This window comes from Callorhinchus milii, unplaced genomic scaffold (genome assembly GCF_018977255.1).
Source record: "Callorhinchus milii isolate IMCB2004 unplaced genomic scaffold, IMCB_Cmil_1.0 Scaffold5, whole genome shotgun sequence".
In the NCBI taxonomy this organism is placed as follows: Eukaryota; Metazoa; Chordata; class Chondrichthyes; order Chimaeriformes; family Callorhinchidae; genus Callorhinchus; species Callorhinchus milii.
The window spans coordinates 34435924-34456407 of NW_024704746.1; the positions used below are offsets into that span (position 1 = coordinate 34435924).

The window sequence follows — 20484 nt, forward strand, 5'->3', positions numbered from 1 at the left end:
GTCTAAATCCTCTCATGTTTCTCTAACCTGAAAAGATCCTACTTTATTACTTAAATTCACTGATAAATTTAAATTGATATTAACAACAACAACTTGCATTCACATAGTGCCCCTTCATGCGTCTCCGAGTGCTTTGAAAACTGCATTAGCTTACTTGACCAGATTTGGGGAAGATTAAAATAAATCTTTTATTTTACTTCACTTGCAACAACTATTTCTTCCATGTTCCATTACAGATATAAACTGTAGCCAATTTACCCCTTTTTACCCATGGCACCCCTCCACATAATGACCAAGAATCACTTCCTACTGGGACATTATCCCTCCACATGACTCAAGAATTAGGCATCAGACTGACTCAGTTGGCAGCATTCTCACCTTTGGAGTCAGGAGACTGTATTCAAGCCCCACATTGGGACTCTGAACACAGTTTATTCTTTGGGTGTGCCATTAAGCCAAGGTCCCGCCTGCTTATTTCAGATGGACCCCATTAAGTTAAAGATCCCATGCCACTATTTGAAAGGAGAAGGGATTTTTTTTTCCTGTGTCCTGGCCGACAACACCCCCCCCGCCCCCCCAACCCCGATAAATATGGTAATTCACTATATAGGTGAATTACCATACTGTAGGGTATGGCTGTGCACAAACTGGTTATCACATTTCCCTACAAAACACAGACACTACACTTTTCAATAAATCCTGAAGTGCTTTTGAGACATCCTCTTAACGTGAAATGCAAGATTATGAACATATTCCTTCACATGATGACCCCAAAACAATCAAAAAAAACAATTTCAAAACAGAATGATCAAAAAATGACAAATCTTGTATTGAAATTTTAAGATGTAAAAATATAACCAAAAGCAATAATGACGGAAAATGTCACCTTAGTTCCCTTGAACTAGGGAATGGTGTACATGGTAAATCAGTCACCTGGTGATCAACATCCTGTGACCTTTCAGCAAGCGCAGGTGAGTGTTAGATGAGGAAAGGTCAGCCGCTACTATGGTGTCTTGGAATGTCCTCCTGACGTGAAAAGCGCTCTATAAATGTAACTTTATTGTTGTTGTTGCCTATTACTATTGGGACATTCTCCTGACTTGAAAGGCGCTATACAAATGTAATTTGTTGTTGTTGTGCCCTGCTACAGTGAGCTAAGCTGTAAAATCACAGTTCAAAGAGTGAATCTGAAGAGTTGGGTAAGATACCAGCAGACTAGGGTCCCAGGAACCCATACCCCAACATGAGCTAATGTCTTTACAGGAAAGGGGAAAACAAAGGAATATTCAAAATCATGCCTTACATTTATACACAATATATGCAAAACAATAGAATATTGCATTTTTAACCCTTTCATTTACTCATGTCTATGACGCATGCAACACAAAGTTGACAATTTTAATGCCACAGTGTTAATATTTAAAAACTGGAACATAAAATAATTCATACTTTATGAAATAACTAAAATGCAACAGAATTTCAAGGCTTCATATGAAGAGAACCAAAGAATTGTACAGTATGGAACAGTTTTAAGTTTCAGAAATAAGTCAATATTCCCAAATGCTCTAGGACCATATAGACATCCATCGACATGGCTCTAGGAAGTAACATTCTGCAAACTGGGGCAGAAACCCACAGCCTTAAAGTGAAAATAAACATTCCCAATTATACTTCATTTCAAACTTAGCACACCGATTTGAAGTACATCAGTGGTGTTTACATTGTGCGACAGAATATTTATCAAATATATTTTGTACATAAATTCTACACAAGATCATATATTCAACAAACAGACAAAACAATTCTTCAAAGATGACAAGTTTGAAGCATTGTTTAGTAATCTGCCAAATTACAATAACAGTACCAGATGTCACTGGAATGGGAAATACCTCCTTTAACTTACAAAATTAAATATCTGTTAATACATAATTCTCATAAAATATACTGGGCTGTTGTACTATGAGTGTGATGCCCGTTAACAAAACTGACTTGCATAAACTTGTTGGTGGACCAAAAGAGAGCAGAAGATGTATGCCCGAGTGATAACTGAAATCTAAGTTTAAGCGAATTGTTTACCAATGATTACATGTATAATGACACTGTGATAAAGGGGAATCACTTACCTTCTGTAAAAGGCAAGATTGCAAACAGGAAGGAAAACAGAAAGGCACAGCATGAAACCAACAAATTACAAAGTGAATAAACACTCCGCCACTGCCTCACCCCTCAGGCTGCCAAAACCCTCATCTATGCATTCGTCACCTCAAGGGTCGACTACGGAAACTCCCTCCTTGTCACCCTCCCCAACTCTTCCCTCCACAAGCTGCAGATCATCCAGAAGACTGCAGCTCGTGTCCTCTCCCGCACCAGGTTCCGTGACTCCACCATCATTGAATGTGATTTTACACAATAAGATAAACTATTGAAATCTCCACTTGAAAGTCCACATGGTGAATGAATAGTCCAATTTGTATTAATTTCTTTAGATATCATTCTGTCTTCTCACATGTTTACGTCATAAATATGCTGCATTTCAAAACAGCCATGGAAATATGCAGTGTAGATATGCAATATATTGTATTCCAAGTCTTCAAATATTTAATCTTACAAAGTAACTAGTGTTCCCAAATCTCAAAACCACGCAGCACAATACAAGTCTTATCTCTATCACAGACAAGAGATGTTCTTTTGATTGATTTTGTAAATTAAAAAACACTGAAGGGTTCATTAAAGTTTGGGTGGTGTTTATACTGTCATCTACATGACAGTACACCAAGCACTCAAATTTAATGGCGATTTGGATTACACTGAATAATAGACATCAATACAATCTTTACCTCCAGAAGGTGCCCTGTTAAAGGTCTCCAAAGAATCTCAATTCGGTGCATGTTCACCAACCCTGTTTCAAGCAATTTAGCAACTGCAAACAGCGAAGGTTCCTAAATCAAAAAATACATCAGTTATCAAGTGTACATCTGTCAATGTTATGTAATAGTTTGGCTTTGAATGCTATGGACATCACCCAAATATATTGCAGACAGATATACCTGAAGAATCATCTCCTTAACAATAAAAACCAGAACAACTATGTCCATCAGAAGCTTCTTGCTGATTTTCTCTATATTAATAATAATCTTTGCATTTGATATAGCACCTTATCACGTCTTTGAGATGTTCAAAGCGCTTCACAGAATCTATGATAAAGTGAACTGTGTATTTTGTGGGTGAAACCTATGGCATTCCAATAAACAGTAATAATAAACACACCCAATTCTGACTAACTTATTTGGGGGTTATTCCTATCCTAATTTCCCAATTAATGCTAATGTAGCAGACAGCAAATTGTGGATTGAAAGCAAATAATTCATAGTAAATGTAAAATAAACTTGGGGTCCAGCAAAAATTCTAAATGTCTAGCCAAGCTGTGCTGTTACAGAAATAAACCTCTAAAAGTCTCTCATTCACTGATCATTTCTTTCTATGACAAAACGTATTCCTAATTTCTTCTACGAATGAGTATGAATTTTGCACCCTCATTATACTTGTAAATGCACGTAGAAAATTGTAATAAATCAGATAGCCAAGCTAATGGAATTAATTAAGAAGCTGATTGCTTAAAGACGGTGGGTATCATAAGCCAGAGCTTTCGGAACCTCTAATTTTGCCCCTGAGCTGCTAATTCAGACAACACATCACTTACATTAATAATTCTGTAGTACCATGCATTAACCAAGATATAGCAAAAGATAACGCATTAGGTTTGTGGCCTACATTTATGCCGCTGCTTTCAAAATATTAATATCCGTAGTTTAAAAAATGTGTGAACAATAAATGTAAGATTTTTTTGTACCTTGTTGTTCCAAAATGCCATATCCATGGCTTCAGTTGATAGGGAGCATAGGGCATTTATTAAATGATGGAGTGACACATCATCAAGGTACCTTTAAAACAGATTTAAAATTTAAGTTGCAAAACTGCTTACAATGTCATGAGAACAATCAATATTTTTTGCTTATGAAATATACAAAAATAATTCTCACTGTGAGCTCTCAAACAGCCTTGAAAGTATATTTGAAATCACTGGTAAATCAGTCATGACAGCGGTAGTTAAAACCTGGGGGGGGGAGAAATAAATAACAATATATACTTAAATGAATAAGCATGAACAAGAACTAAAGCAGCTTCAGCACCATTTCAAGATACTGTATTTGCAAATGCCTTTACACATTCATTTCTACTTGATATTCAATGTGTATACAAATCATTCTGAAAACACACTTCCCTATATATATATAATTTTAATTGAGATTTTTTAAAAAATATAAAATGTGAAGCTTTAATTCCACATTTTGTTTTCACTTTCGTGTGTTTTGGATGCATTATAATTCTTAAGTTCAATATTTAAAATTTTCAGGCAATAGAAAAAAATGAAGAGGATTTGAAAATCATATAGAAACGATAATCTTACTGTGCTTGGACCTTCTACAGCTCTCCCTGGTTTCAGAGCACCCCCACTTGCAGGTTTCAGACCCAAAATCCATACAACATGCTAGTAAGAATAAAGTATATATCAGTTAGTCAATAACTCAATTTATTTATTCCTTAATAACTGAATTAGGTACAAAAGCAAAAAACTAAAATTGCAAAGAAATCAAATGAACCATAATTTTCAATTGCTGTAATAAAGCTACCAGGAATGTATACTGTATCTGAAACAAGATGCTGAACACACAGTACTTTACTTCCATTGAATGTATATGGTGAGGCAAAATTAGCATTGGATTTTTTTGTGTATAATTCACAACAATTGGAAAATGGACCAATACAGAAAGGGGTCAAGTAGGTCTGTTACATAGTAACAATAACTTATATAGCGCCCTTCATGCGAATAACGACTCGGACCAATTATATGCTACATGCAATCTGGAAAATGTTTAGAATGTTTATTACTACAGAAATAGAGGAGACATCTTAAACTAAATACTGAAAACATGTAAATCAACTGAGGTAGAAATGAATGTTATACATCTACTGTACCTGTAGCGTGGCCAACACAAGTTGCCATGATGTTCCAAGAACTGCTCCGTGACAGTGAGCTAAATTCAGCAATGTTCGCATGCACTGAATATTCTTTGCAGTCAACTTCAACGCCAGGGGGGAAAAAAACAAGTTTTATTTACATCAAATCAGTGGCCAGGACTCAGTATTTCAATACAATTTTTGCAAGAATAGGGAAAAGAGATTTTACCATAACAGTCCCTTGGGGTTGAGCAGTAAGCGGCTGACCCACTGCAACGACTTGCTGGTGTGATTCACTTGATGGACTAATCATCTGGACATTCTGACCTTGAATGGAGTAAGCTAAAATGAAGAAAAATATTATATGAAGCCTTATGAAACCTTGACATGTCATGTTCTTGCATTAGGATACAAGCTCTTAGATAAATTCATTATGAAAGTCATTTAGCTACACCACCTTTCTCAGCTTTTAAAATATTCAGGTTAAGTAAAAGCTACTCACTTTTATGAAAGCCACTTGAAGATGCACTGTTCAGAACAGTTAATGCGTAATGCGGGGGCAGGGAAGCCTTGCAAATGGCAGTTATGAATGCATCTCTTGGGGTGACAAGGCTTAATTTGCCACAGAGAGAAGCCATCGTCATTTCTGCTTTTAAGATGTTTTCTGTAGCAGTTTCATCAGTGCTGTAAAAGAAATGCAACTCATTTTCCAGCTTCTTAATATACAACAAAGTAATTCCACAAAATCTTATAATGTAATAATAATTCTTGTATCTGATATATCACGTCTTTATCACATCTTCGAGACATCTCAAAGCGCTTCACAGAATATACTGTAAAGTGAATTTTTGTTTAAATATATTAATTATCCACGGAATATACTGTGAAGTGAATTTTAATTTTAATCTTGGGTCACCCTCCTATTCCTATCCTCCATCTCTCCTGATCCCAACCCCCTGCTTGGGTCCAAATCCCTGACTGTCCAGCGCCTTTAGGGCGTCCTCCCGATGTGAAAGGCATGAGACAAACGTAATTTGTTGTTGTTGTTGAATTGACTATATTTTGTGGGCGAAACGTGGCAACCAATTGTGCACAACAGTGTCCAGCAAACAGTCGTGGATTGAGTAACCAAATTATTATTATTATTTTTTTAAGGCATCATTACCCCCAGAAAAGCAATCCGCCAATCGACTGACAACTGGGTTGCTACTTACTGCTCGGTAAACAGAGGTATATTTTCTAACTGATAAGCTTATTTAAATGTTAAAGTTTACAGTCTATTGAAAAAAGCCTTGGAACATTATGAGTAGAAGCTCTTTTTATGGGTATATTGGCACAGGGTTTTAAAGTCATGTTTAGGCAAAGTGCTGTACTCATGCAGTATTTGATTTCTACCACCAGAGGCTATTATTGAGTTGTCATAATGCTCAAGTGGCCTCAGCATAAAAGTACTTGATTTGTACATTGTGTGGATTTGCTTTATTAATCCTTTTCAGAATTTGGAAATGTTTATTAGGTCATGTCAAAATCTCTGTTTGTTCCCCAACAAGAATAAGCCAAAGTTCTTGATTCAGTTATGATGTAAGACTCGAGAAAAAGTTTAAAAACGTTTTTTTTTAAAATATGATTAAAAATAACAGATCAAAATTTTCCAAATTCCAGAAGTGTTTTCATGATACCATATCAGATCAACTCTAGGCACACTGATCCTTTAAAACAATTTTAGATTGAGTGTCATATTTATAAAATGATGGATCGCTGTGAACAATTACAAGATAGTAATTCAGCCACAGGGTCCTGATGTTACCGAACACAAGAATGGATCTTGAACAGTTTCTCATGATCAGGAGAGAATGTAATGCAATTACGTTTGGATATCCAGTATTTGATTAAGTATAGTATTGCAGAGTTGGTGAGGGTTGTTTAAAATTTGTTTTATGGGCAGCAGCTGATAAAGCACACAATGATGACCATGCTATTTCATACCCTAAATGCTTCCACAGGAAGTAACAGAGTTTAAAGGTAATCTAATCAGAACAACAATAAACTATTATCAGGGCTGCTTCTTTCCTTAATAATAATCCTTGCATTTGATATAGCGCTTTTCACGTCGGGAGGACGTCCCAAAGCGCTTCACATAACACACTGTAAAGTGAATTGACTGTATATTTGTGGGAACGCGGCAGCCAATTGCGCACAGCAATGTCCCACAAACAGTCATGGATTGAAAATGACCAATTTATTATTGTTTTTGTTTTTTGGAGGGATTATTATTAGGCGTGTGGAGTAAGGAAACTTGCCCATGGTTTCGCCCTCTGCCTGGAATTGAACTCAGGTCTCTCACTTGCAAAGCGAGTGCTCTAACCACTGAGCTACAGGACTCCTTTGCAGTATTCAATTTATTTTTGTATTGTCATTTTCAGGTTTTTTAAAAAAAACTGCTGTTAATGTCATATGTTGCATTTACTCACACAATTGATTTTTTCTTAGGTAACGGTCATATTTGGCGAAATGGCAAAATGGGCTTAGTATGAATTTGATGTAAAGAAACTAACAAATGTTACATTCCAGTGTGGCTGAAAATTACATACAAGTAGTTCCCAATGGTTTTAGCTTCTAAAAATATAAAGATAATGATAAATGCAATACTGGAACCCACAGCCCCTTTGTCTAAAAAAATGCTTTTCTTTCATTTGCAACAGCACCAAATATTAAAAAAAGGCAATATCGGTCTGCTATTTATGGGAAGGAGGAAAATCATGTGGCATCGATTGGAAAAAGTCTCAAAGCAACTAGTATTCAAAGCAATTTCCTTTGCTAATGAAAAATAGTGAGCAATATTGGCTTTTCCTGTTAATGCTGAAACTGGATAGGTACATTCCTAATTGTAGAAAAGTACTGATCTAAGTATAAAATTCTGACCTTTCACATCATCTGGAAATTCTGATCTGTGCATAATTTTATTAATTATCAGAATCGAATCACTTTTATAACTTGTTTGGCATTAAAAGTAGTTAAACAAATTCAAACGAGTTAAAGGGTATGTAAGTCTTGTCACAAAGTTATGTGTTTGCAGGTAGGCTTTTCACACAATTGCGGTTCTTCTGGCTCAGGCTATTATTCAGGGAGAAAATGTCATATCGGATGGAAAAAAATCTGCATTTACCTTGCATCCAGCAACAGGGAGAGTGCAGCAAGTAAACCGCACCAGCAGGCACCAACCATTTCTTCCCAGACAGCTCGAGGAACTGGAAATAAATTATAGAATTATTTTCAACTTCTCAATTTCTTTCACAAATCATTCCACGAAAACACTCAAAAGCAGTATATATAACATGAGCTGTTATACAAAAGGTAATTTCAACTGTATTTCAAGCATAAATGACTTGATTGGGTAAGGTGCTAGCATTTTGTTACTTTTTTTGGTAAGCGGACTGTCTAACACATGCGGAAGTCCATCGCCATGTTTTAAGAGTATCCAAATCAAGATGAGATTTCTGTGTATCCCACCTATACATGGAAATCCCAGAGACAGATTATTGGAATGGAATGCACACTCTACTTTTGTTACTCTTGATCAGATCTCTACAGGAAGTGAGGGGAAACTATTTGAGATTCCGTTGCATTACAATTGGAAGTGTTGATTTGTAAATCTTTAGTTTTAAATCATTCACTTGTTCAATGAAAGAACTCAAAACTACTGACTATTTTGATACATTTTATTCCCCAAACAAATGCTCCTAAAAACTGAAACCCATTTTTTGGTATCATTTGTTGAATTTTTTGGAATTTAAAAATAATCTGCTTGTAAGAGGAACCACATAAACAATCTATTGATACATTGAATACAGTATTTAGTTTTTTAAATGACTCACTTAAAAGTAACGCAAATTCCAACTCTGACAAATTTATTCTGAAATATCAAAGCACTGGAGCACTTACGAGAGGTAGCTTTGTGCTAATTTTACCAATGGTATTTTAACTGACAAATATGTTCAAGCTAAAAAGCATTCCCCTGTTTTCTGCAAGTACTAATCATATATCTGCAATATATGGAAAACACAGCTTTGTGTTTTCAGCAGGAAAACTGTCTAAACAAAATCTATGATAAAATATAGTTACAAGTCGCCTATTATTAAGGCCAAGTTTATTACCAAGATCTTTTTCATTTTGTGGAAACTTTTGTGATAGTTGGGGTTTCTGTTCTGAAGGCTGGGTATCCGTGGCCTGCTTCTCAACACGAGTCCGCGAGACCATTTCTTCCTGTGCCAATTCTGCTTCGATCATGGCAGTAATACCTCTCACCAGGTCCAGAAGACAACTGAATGCTACAGACATGGGATAACCATCTGGAATGGTAGGCGGCTCCACTTTATCTAGCATTTCTAAGCTGAAGAATTTTTTAAAACACAAGTTGAATATTTTTAAAAAATGCATTTTCACCTTCAAAATTTCTAGAATACATATACACTGATAATCAGTCGTACTGATTAATTCTACAGTCGTTTAAAAATATTTAATTTTGACTTAATTTTCTATAAAATATATTGACAAAGAATAGTTATTGATGGCTCATATCTGCCTGATCAGTTCCGGCAACAGATTTCCCCCTAATGCTTTCTACTCTAGTAAGAAGTTAAGACAAGAAACACTCACTAGGCTGGTTTAGCAATGCCCTGAGTAGAAACGTTTAGAATTGGAATCCACATGCCCCTATATTCAAATGCTGGTTGTGCGGTAACTCCCACTGTCGCATTCATCCCTGATCCATTCTGTGTTGCAGCAGGACCACCAACTCCACTAGTGCCTGCAAAAACAGAGTTTATCATAGATTTATTTTATAAGAGTTATGAATACGTTATATTATCTATGCACTTATATCATTGACAACCTTCTGCTTAGGACATCATTCCATTTGCCTGAGTTCGTCTTCCTATAGATTTTTCATTCTTATATTGCGAGTGACAAGTTTTAATAGAAATTGTCCCTTTTTCACAACATAGATGATTATAATCTGTTCCAGAAATCCATAAATCTTCCAACAGATTTCATTGTCTCCAGAATTTGTACTTCTAAACTGATCAGAGACGGCAAGATAAAAAATGTTTACAATGTTCTCCATTGGTCACAACATGAAAGTCCTTTCCAAGGTTACTATAAATCCACATTCTGGCTTTCCTAGTGATGAAATTCACTCATGTAAGATGTCACTTGGAATTAATGATGTTTTTGCAAAGCAACTAAATATACAAATATAATTCTGACACTTTGGATCTACTGTACTATAAAACTTTGCAGTTAGTTCTTGAGTAAACTTATTTATATTGTGTTTTTATTGAACACTATTTATGTTCAACCTCAAAATTAATGGAACAGAAATGCTTTTCATCTCAATTAATTTTATTAGAACTTAAAATTGTTACATACACTACATGTTTCTTAATGGGAACATCATAAATGAGAACATTTATTTATTAACAATGCTCTCTTTAATTAATAATAATAATCGTTTCATTTGATATAGCACCTTATAACGTTGTCAAGACATCTCAAAGCACTTAATCGAAAATGAATGTCATTAGAAACAATGTTCCCATGAACAAACTATGTGAACAGAATTTTCAAATGCAAAAGTATTGAGAAAGTTATAAAATATCAGAGGTTGAAAGTCAAACATAAAAGACATGGCTAATGATGCAAATAAAACACAAAATAACTCCTTACCAGTCTGTGTATTTGCAGTTGGATTGTTTCCAGTGCTTGGAGCAATAAAAAGAGATTGTATAAAAGACCCCAGAGCATTCACAATATCTCTAAAGACCTTGGTTGAGTGCTGTTTCATATCATATGACTGGCAGAAAGATCTATAAGCAGATACACAAAAGTGGTTTCAAACACTGGAAGGAACTAAGTAGAATTTTCAGACTCAAATTCCATTCTTGTTATTTGTTGTGATGTTTATGAAATTCTACTGCAACACAGTAACACAATATTATCATAAAAGGAAATGCATTGCAATACAACATAATACTGAAGTTATTCTCTGTTTATATCAATGGTTCGTGATTATATTCAGGCAAAGTTCATTTACCTCATTCATTTAATTAAGGTTTAAAAGTGAGTCTCTCACAATCCTGTTTTATTTAACTACGAAGACTAGAAATTGTTTAGATGTCAAACAAAACAATATAAGCTATTTGCTTCAAGTCAAAATATATCACAAACTTTATATCAGGCCAAATAATAATATCCTGGGCAATAAATTGTTGCAACAAATGTGCAAAATAAATGCAACATTAACATAGTTAAAACATTTTGTTTTAACATTACTTAAGCAATATTAAGGTGTTGTTACCGTAGCAGCTGAGGTTGTATGCAGAGTCTGTGTATACATTCGACTGCAACTGCTCTAAGCCACTGTGGTTTATCACCATCCAAAAACTTCACTAGCAAAGACAGGAAAATCTCACATTCCGTTACCTGGTAAAAATAAAAGCAAAATATTAGCAAAACAGGCCAGGAGAACCAAATCAAAAACCTAGGTAGTATTAAAATAGATAATACATATAAACAAGTAGTTTGTACAAAAGAGCCTTTGCTCAAATATAGATTTGACTAAGGATACACAAATTCTGCAATACATTTTATCTCATGGTGGACTCAAAAGATACACAGATGTTATGATTACTCTATCCACACCCTTCACCCCAAAAAAACTCCTTAGTATTTTTCATTTCAAGTGTATTAATGTAATATAAAAAACTCTTGAAAAACTCACTACAACAAATCCTTGAGAGAATCAATTATCTATTTTGTTTTACACATGGATGTCATTTTTTTTGCACAAACAGTTATTTTGATCTCAGTTAATTTGAGGAGGAAAATGAAGTTCTTACCAGAAGGCTATAAAAGTGCTTGATTAAAACAGACACCACTCGTAGCAGACGCATACAGATAGGAAAATATGGTTTCTCAACAGGTGTTGGGGAGGATGGAGCATTCGTACCCTGTCTGAATTTGATATTTGGAGAGAATAGCTTGATCACTAAAGGACACACCCTTTCCTTCAGAAGAAAGCTGAACTCTTGATGCTGGAGAGAGGGAAGAAAAACATAAAGTAAATAGCAAAATAGACAGATCTCAGAATATTAAATTACCATTTATATGATAATTAATATAGACAATTGTTAGACAATTATTTATTTATTAATCGATTTTCAGACTTATCGTAAGAGTTAATTCATTGTTCTTTAAGTTCAGTTGGTTTCATCAATTGTATAGCAGCAACAACGACAACTCTTCATTTATATAGTGCCGCTCACGCAGGGCAGTGTCCCAGAGCGCTTGACAGTGGCAAAGCATACCGCCGAGCCGGGGGAGGGGGGAAAATGAGGAAGGTCTTCAACCACGACCTGAAGATGGGCAAGAAGGAAGCAAGGTAGAGGGATAGAGGAAGAGTGTTCCAGAGTTTTGGGTGTAGTGGCTGAAAATGCAGCTACTGATGGTGGAGCGGAGGGCATGAGGGACAGCATTTAAGTTCTCATGATATGAAGTTCAACTGAGGTCTAAGAGGTATGCAAGACATAAAAAAAGGAATTTAGAGAAAGACAAGTGTCATCAAATTTGGAAGAAAGACATCAATGGATGACTTCTGAAACAGGCCAGAGTGTACAAACTGCACCAGAAGGAGGAATTAGCTGGGTTCAAGTTAACATGACAGATAATCACTTTCAAATTGTTACTTTACTGACAAATTGCAAGGTTAATTTTGCAAAGCAAATAATTTAATCATGAAATCAACGTGCACTTAAACAACACTAAGTTGAACCCTGAAAACACTATGCTGCTTGGATTCTGAAATTGTTCTGTAACTAACACTGATTTGACTTACACAAAGCTAAATTCAGCTGATGGTGCTATTTATTTTGAAACTGATTACATGTCATGTTAAATTGAACTCAGCTAATTCTGTGCTATTGTAATTCTGAACACAGGTTATTGATGCTGTGGCAAGTATCCCGATTCTTGTGTTGTCTACACATGCAAAGTAATAAAATAAAATAGTTGTTAGATTAATGCAAAACAGGTTTGGAATCAAAACATTCAATTGGAGCGATAGTTTGTTTAACAAGCAACTGACCGAGACTAAGCTTGTACAATTGACTGTAGGAATTAAGCTCTGCTTGACCTAGATTCTAAGTTTTTTTAAAAAAAATATCGGTGTGAGTATGAATTTTATAGATAATACAGCAAAACATGTTTTTAGCAGCAACAACTTGTGTAAGGTCTTAACCAAAACAATAATCTAATTGTTTACAGATGCTGACAGACCATCTGTGCTTTTCAAGTAGTTCAAAAACACAATAGTAAAAGCTGGTAACAAGAATTCAAATTATCAAATTAAAAATCAGCAGGAGCATTCTTAAATTATCTTAGTTTTCTATTACTTTATGTGTAGATTGGTGTCCCCTTCACTTTCTAAAAATAAAAATTCATGATCCAAAAGGAAGCAATGAGCAGGGAACTCAAGCAGATAAATGTATATGATCCTAATTTGTACCAATACAAGCAGCAGCCACACAATCAGTCTGATAACGTACACTGTGCTCCTTGAACAATGTGACATTAAATCTTCAATAACTTGACTTTTCTATTTTCATAAAGTCAAGCTTTATGAGCTCTTTTATGATCGTTATAACTGGTTCTTCTCAAAGCACAATTTAATGCACCTAAATCAAACTGCCAAGGAGCAAATACAGGGCAACCCTGTTACAGTGCGACCGTCTGGGTCCAATACTGGGGAGCTATGTTAAAAGAGAACTTTTTAAAAAAAAGGCCAACTTCTGGGTCATTAATGCCATGGCCAACGTCAATTCCTATGTATTGATGAGTCACTGACTTCCTATGCAAAGTGATATTCCTGCAATGGTATGCATACCCAATGAGCAGGAAGTGATGGCAGTGACACAACAACCTGGAAGTCATCTATCTTTCAATGCCAGAAGCCAGACGTGTATTGCGCTTCAGTTGATTGCTAACTAATGGGAGTTGCCTTGTAATCTCCTTCTGGAAGATCAAATATTACCTGTGTGAACAGTTTTCATATTATATTCACTATACCAACCAGAAAATCTAATTCATTTGCCTTTGTCTCAATTATACACAAAGTCAATTAAAGTACAAAAATATTTGAAATATATAATTAATACTTTACCTGTAAAAACACTTGTGGAAAGTCATTCAGAACCGACTCAAGAAGTTCCAATCCAAAAGTTCGGGTCATTTCAGTCATCCCAACCAACCAGTATGGCGCATCTGCATTTACCAATTGGCATAAGTCCTGAATAATAAAAGTAATTCTATATCAATGCAACATCAACTAATATCAATTAGTGCAACTGCACTAAATCACACTCAGAACTACAAAAATTCAAAAGAATTAATAGGTTGATCATGTTACTATCTCGCCATGCTTGGAACTTGGAATCACATCGAACACTCTGACTCTGAAGCAAGAATGCTACCACTAAGCCAGGCTGACACACAAGTTAACCCGAATACTATCCCTCAAATTCCACAAAGATAATAGACCATGAAACACGCTAATTGTGAAAACAAGAAAGTACCTGGAAAAGCATGTATGCATCTTTAGCACATGGTCTCAGTGTACTGATGCTTCTTCTATTGCTATTTCCTTGAATGACAACAGACTGTCCACCACCATCTAAAATAAACAAATCCCAAGGGAAGGCAATACATTAAATTGAAGTGCATCTTTTCCTGCTTCTGAAGATAGTAGTATAATTTTCAATTAGATTCTGAGATTCTACCATTTTTTTCTCCCCTACAAATAAACACACACACTTTACTTTCTTGCAGGTGTCACTAAAGCAATCAGAGAATTTTTCTCTTCCAGCCAGGAGAATGGAAGCAAATCATAGCACACTTACAGCCACTTACTGATATCAGACAACGCAGAGTATTGAGAACTAAACCGGAACTCTTATGGTCTCTATAGCTCAATTACACACTAGGCAGAGAACCAATACTGTATTTATATAATGCACGTTAGCTCTTACCTTTATACTTTTCATCTTCAGCAACCAATCTCTCAAAGACAACTGTAACCACTTGGCGCACAGTGGCTGCTGCTGTGTTGTTAGTGATATTGTCTTTGGTGAAGTGTAACCGGAAGCAGAGGACAATTGCCTAAAAAAAGTGTAGCAGAGACAACTAATGTAAACAAGATAACATATCTATAGCAAATACAGAGTAGAGTATCTGTTTATTGACCATTGGTAGAAGTCTGACTCAATAAATGACTCAAGATATTGAGTGGAGCAAATATCAGTGGAAGGCAAAAGTATTTTTAAAATTCTGATCCTGATATTCTTCCCTGCCCTCTGAAGTAACTAAAGAGGTGGAAAAGTTTTTTTTTAAATACAGGGAATGGTAAGTAACCTTTTGTACTTCTGTTTCAGTCAACTGACATACGAGAATTTACCCCCTTTTTCTCTGGATCAACACCTTCGTGAATCTTTGCGTGCAGCGACTGCTATTCTTTTGTTTTACAAATGTAATGATGATAAATGTAATTCCTGTATCTTTTACAAACTATTGCTGTTGGAAGAAAATGCAATGTTAATGATTTTCATAATAAATGATTAAAAGCTAATTTATTGTATGTTCTGAATCTCTAGTATCTAATCAGGTACATTCACCTGAATCTAAATCTGCTAATAGAATTTAGTTTTAAAAATAAAAATGTCATGTGCACAGGACCACGAACATAACAAGTTTGGCCTTCAACTTGCTTCTTATTTCCCCCAGAAAGCAACATCTTTGCAATTAAAGTTTTGGTTGATCTTTGAATTGCATTTAAATGCATTTTCTGTCAAAACTCAGGGAAAAGTTAGGAAAACTCACGATTGGAATGACAAAGATTGCAGTCAAACCTCCCAAGAAGCATAATAATATGCTGTGACTGAAAATAATAATGTACTACAGTTCAATATCAAGCAGTATCAAGTTCTCGTGCTAGATATTTGATCTTATGACAAGGCAACAATATCAAAAGAGTATTTACTACCTTTTGGGAATCTTACAGAAGTATGTATGATATTTTAAATGTGAACTCTACCTTAGAAAGGGATTCATCATGTACCACTGTGTTAGTTGTCAAAAGGACGAGGACTGTTTGAAGTAGCTTAAGTTCCTCCAACCCATTTTCCATCAGCTGCCACAGCATGTTAATGATATTCCCAGCAGCAGCCTGCCAAAAAGTAATTCATCTCCGCGCTAAGCAACAGAATGTCACTACTATATTTCCATGCTAACAAATGCAATGAGAACTAAAATAAGATATCCATCTGTATGGAGCAAGCTTTAACACTTTGACTTTCCATTTTTGCTCATGATATTCATTTGTGGGAATAGATAATAAAATTCTGATGATATACCAAAAACTTGTACAACAAAATATTGAATTTTTAAACTTGACTCATTATTATCACTATAGTAGATAAGACACATGAAATGTTAAAATATTAGCTTCATCTCATTACCTAGTAATTTTACCTTCTCCCTCCAAATACTTAAAACATTTATTCTTCCAAAGAACTTTTCTCTTAAGTTCTAACGAAAAAATGAAATAAAGCCCTTTAAACAGATATGGTTAAAAAACATACCAAAAGTCTTTCCACCTCTAGTAGAAAGAAAGCAAACTATTTCTCCAGGCAATTTTTTACGTACCTCAGAAACCACTTCATGTGACATGAGCCTTTGAATTGCTGACAAGCATAACTGAGTAATCTTGGGTTCCTTGGTTCCACAGCCCATAAGCAATGGTTGGACAACTTCAGAGCTGTTCTCTTTTAAGGCTAATAATATACAATCAAGTAGATAATTAAAACTAATGGCAGTTAAGTGAAGAATACAATACAATATTACATTTGTATAGTGTCTTTCATGTCGGTAAGATGTCCCAAGGAGTTGAACAGTCAGGGATTTGGACCCGAGCAGGGGGGTTGGGATCAGGGAAGGCAGGAAAGGTTGAAGAGTGGCCGAAGGCCCGGTCAAAGCGGAGTGTCTTGAGACGTGCTTGAAGGAGGCAAGAGAGAGAGCGAGGTGAAGGGACTGTGGGATGGGGTTCCAAAGGGTGGGGCAGAGAAGCTGAAGGCCTAACCGCCGATGGTGGGGTGGGTTGGGAGGGGGATGTGAAGCAGGTCACAGCCTGCTGAGCAGCAAGAGCAGACAGGTTAATATGGGGTTAGCAGGTCACAGAGATAGGAAGGAGCAAGGCTGTGGAGAGCCTTGAAGGCAAGAACAGGGATTTTGATTTCAATCCTCTATGGTATGGGAAGCCAAAAAGTATTCAAACAAGAATACTATTTTTTGACAAAATTTTAAAGCCAAATCTTCAAAATGCTTGAACAGATTACTCATAAAGGTTTATTGCATAGGCAAATATCCTTTGTCAGCAAAATCATAAAATCTGCAATGAGAAGAATGACCAATTCATTTTTGCATACATTTGATTGAAAAAGAATATTAGCTAGGATATTGGAAGAACTCCTTTTCTTCAAAATAAAGTCATGGGACTTTTAACATCCAACTGAACCTAAAAGATGCCATCAATGTTTGATTCCTGACGTGGGTTTTGAAACCATAACCTTGCAAACCAGAGGTGAGAGTGCTATCCACAGAGCCAAATGTTATGAACAGGTGATGAAAAATAACTCAGAATTGCACTCAAAATCTACATTTGGATGGTCAGTCAGTCTTTAATATTCAAGTTTCATTCGTATGTTCGACCTTACTTTCAGCTGCAAATGAGGTGCAAAATGAGTGTAAATCTTTGACCATAAATTTTGGTTTCTGTCATCATTATCTTTTCAATCACCAGCAACATTAAGATGTGTTTATTTTTACAGTTCCCATTTCACTTGTATGCAAAGAGGACCAGCTCAGGAGCACCTGTTTATGCAGTACAAAAACCTAGGTGTCAGGCGGGACTCCTACAGGTAAACGGTAACAGTAATTCTGACCCATAGGAACTTCACTACAAATGATCAAGTCAGTATAAGTAAGTAAGTGACCTGTAGGTCAGCATGGTACACTTTTGGTTCCTGAAGGAAATCATTGGCAATAAAATCCTAATCAAGAATTTCTGAAAGAAATCACCATGTTTTAGATCCCTATATCAGATGCATTGATAAGAATGCAGTAGCAATAAATAAGAATGAGCTTATGGCTGAACTTCTGTTCTGTAGAATTAACAGAATTATTGAAAGAATTATTTTAATAAAGTTCAGTTCACTTTATTAATTCTGAGCAATGACCCAATAGAAACTTCAATTCATACCAAATGAGTTACATTTAATATTACGTTCTTAAATACACAATATCAAGTTATCACTCTGTTACTCATGTTCTATCCAGTAAAAGCTTTTAGCAAAAGGGGACATTTTATTATAAATTCACTCTTACCTGCCAGAATGTCTGTGCTTCGAGCGGCGATGGTTTTAACCTTTACTATTCCTGATTCAGCAGCCTGGTAAAAACAGAAAAGACATATATGGTAGCCATTAGCCAAGTAAAAGTGTGATGACACTTTATAATACAACCATTTTGAATGACACAGATTTATTCTGTTATAATATATACAAGAATTCGTATCACTGACATGATAAGATGCTATTTCAAATGCAAGGATTATCATCCTGCTGATGCAAATACAGTCGCTAAAATTACTTGAGATGTGTTGAAGTGCAGCAACAAGATTACATTTGCATAGCGTCTTTCACGTCGGGAAGACGTCCCAAGGTGCTGGACAGTGCACAGCACTTCAGACCCGATCTGGGGTCAGGGAGGTAGAAGGGAGGGGAAGGGGAGTGACCGATGGCATGGTCGAAGAGGAGGGTTTTGAGGCGGGACTTGAAGGAGGCTAAAGCGGGGGTGAGGTGGAGTGATTGGGGGATGGAATTCCAGAGGTTGGGGGCAGTGTGTCTGATGGCTCTCCCGCCGATGGTGGGGCGGGTGGGTCGGGGGACTTGGAGCAGGCCGGAGCCGGCTGAGCGGAGGGAGCGGACGGGTTGGTAGGGGGTTAGGAGGTCACAGAGGAAGGGTGGGGCGAGGCCATGGAGGGCTTTGTGGGTGAGGACCAGGATCTTGAACTGGATCCTCTGAAGGATTGGGAGCCAATGGAGTTGAGCGAGAGTGGAGGAGATGGGGTCACAGAGTTTGGTGCGGGAGAGGACATGGGCTGCAGAGTTCTGGATTATCTGCAGCCTGTGGAGGGAGGATTTGGGAAGGCCGACAAGTAGGGCATTTGCATAGTCGAGCCTGGAGGTGATGAAGGCATGAACAAGAGTTTCAGCGGCCTGAGGGGTGAGGTAGTGATGGAGTCGGGCGATGTCGGGTGAAGGAAGGCAGAGCAGGTCATGGCTTGGATGTGGGGAAGAAAAGACAGTTGAGGGTCGACAAGATACCGAGGTTCCCGACTGGCTGGTGAGTTGAAGTGTGCAACCATGGAGGTTGATGCTGCCAGAGCCTGAGGTACAGAGGCGCTGGTGCGAGCCAATCAGGAGGGCCTCAGTCTTTTTCACATTCAACTGCAGGAATTTTGCCCTCATCCAGGACTTGATGTCCGACAGGCAGTCTGTCAGGACAGCAGTGGTCCTGGAGTTGAGGGTGGAGGCAGAAAGCTAGAGTTGGGTGTCATCCGCATACATATGGAAGCTGACCCCATGTCTGCGGATGATGTCACCAAGGGGGAGCATGTAGATATTAAAGAGGAGAGGGCCAAGGACAGAACCCTGGGGGACGCCAGACGCGACAGTGCGGGGGCTGGAGGAGAAACCGTTAGAGGCAACAAAGTGGAGACAATGAGAGATAGGATTCAATCCAGATAAGGGCAGGTCCGCGAAGATTAAGTAAAGAGGAGAGGCGGTGTATGAGGATGGATTGGTCGACAGTATCGCAGGCGGCAGAGCGGTCGAGGAGGACAAGGAGGCAGAAGGAGCCCTTATCACAGATGTTCAGAATGTCATTAGTGCAATACAGATCAGATTGTAAATAACAATATATAATAATAATTCTTGCATTTGATATAGTGCCTTATCACATTGTTGAGACATCTCAAAGCATTTCACAGGATACACTGGAAAGTGGATTGACTGTGTATTTTGTGGGTAAACAAACTGAATAGAGGGAGGGAGGGGGGAAAGATAGGTGGTGAAGACCTGCATCTTTCCACTTTACTGCACCACATTGAAAATGCTGAGCCACCACTTTGCAATTTCTATAGATATCTCTTTTTTCAACTTTTCTTTATTGCTACTGCATTTTAATTTTCATGTGGGCATCTTTTCATGTCATTCTGTATTTCTCCACTGTACTCCTAATATTTGGGAAGAGAGTATTATCATTAAGTCAGGTCTGCCTATCGGGTTGCATAACTAACCA

At 36.9% G+C, this 20484-nt stretch overlaps 1 protein-coding gene across 8 annotated transcripts in view; it reads right to left on the reverse strand.

Annotated features, from left to right (window-relative positions):
• mon2 (MON2 homolog, regulator of endosome-to-Golgi trafficking) overlaps positions 1–20484 on the reverse strand; it is a 55468-nt gene that overhangs the window by 20386 nt on the left and 14598 nt on the right. For 4 of the 8 annotated variants that reach the window (XM_042335117.1, XM_042335115.1, XM_042335114.1 and 1 more), the window contains exons 2-21: positions 18508–18571; positions 16771–16898; positions 16160–16291; positions 15099–15228; positions 14646–14743; positions 14234–14359; positions 11916–12110; positions 11375–11499; positions 10744–10883; positions 9676–9826; positions 9174–9409; positions 8186–8267; positions 5522–5703; positions 5249–5361; positions 5038–5142; positions 4469–4549; positions 4041–4114; positions 3851–3941; positions 2838–2939; positions 2124–2126 (exon numbers count right to left, since the gene is read on the reverse strand). In XM_042335117.1, coding sequence (XP_042191051.1) covers positions 2124–2126; positions 2838–2939; positions 3851–3941; positions 4041–4114; positions 4469–4549; positions 5038–5142; positions 5249–5361; positions 5522–5703; positions 8186–8267; positions 9174–9409; positions 9676–9826; positions 10744–10883; positions 11375–11499; positions 11916–12110; positions 14234–14359; positions 14646–14743; positions 15099–15228; positions 16160–16291; positions 16771–16898; positions 18508–18571 — 2358 coding nt within the window. The remainder of the gene's footprint in view (positions 1–2123; positions 2127–2837; positions 2940–3850; positions 3942–4040; positions 4115–4468; positions 4550–5037; positions 5143–5248; positions 5362–5521; positions 5704–8185; positions 8268–9173; positions 9410–9675; positions 9827–10743; positions 10884–11374; positions 11500–11915; positions 12111–14233; positions 14360–14645; positions 14744–15098; positions 15229–16159; positions 16292–16770; positions 16899–18507; positions 18572–20484) is intronic. The other 4 variants (XM_042335118.1, XM_042335116.1, XM_042335113.1 and 1 more) reach the window with 2 other exon arrangements.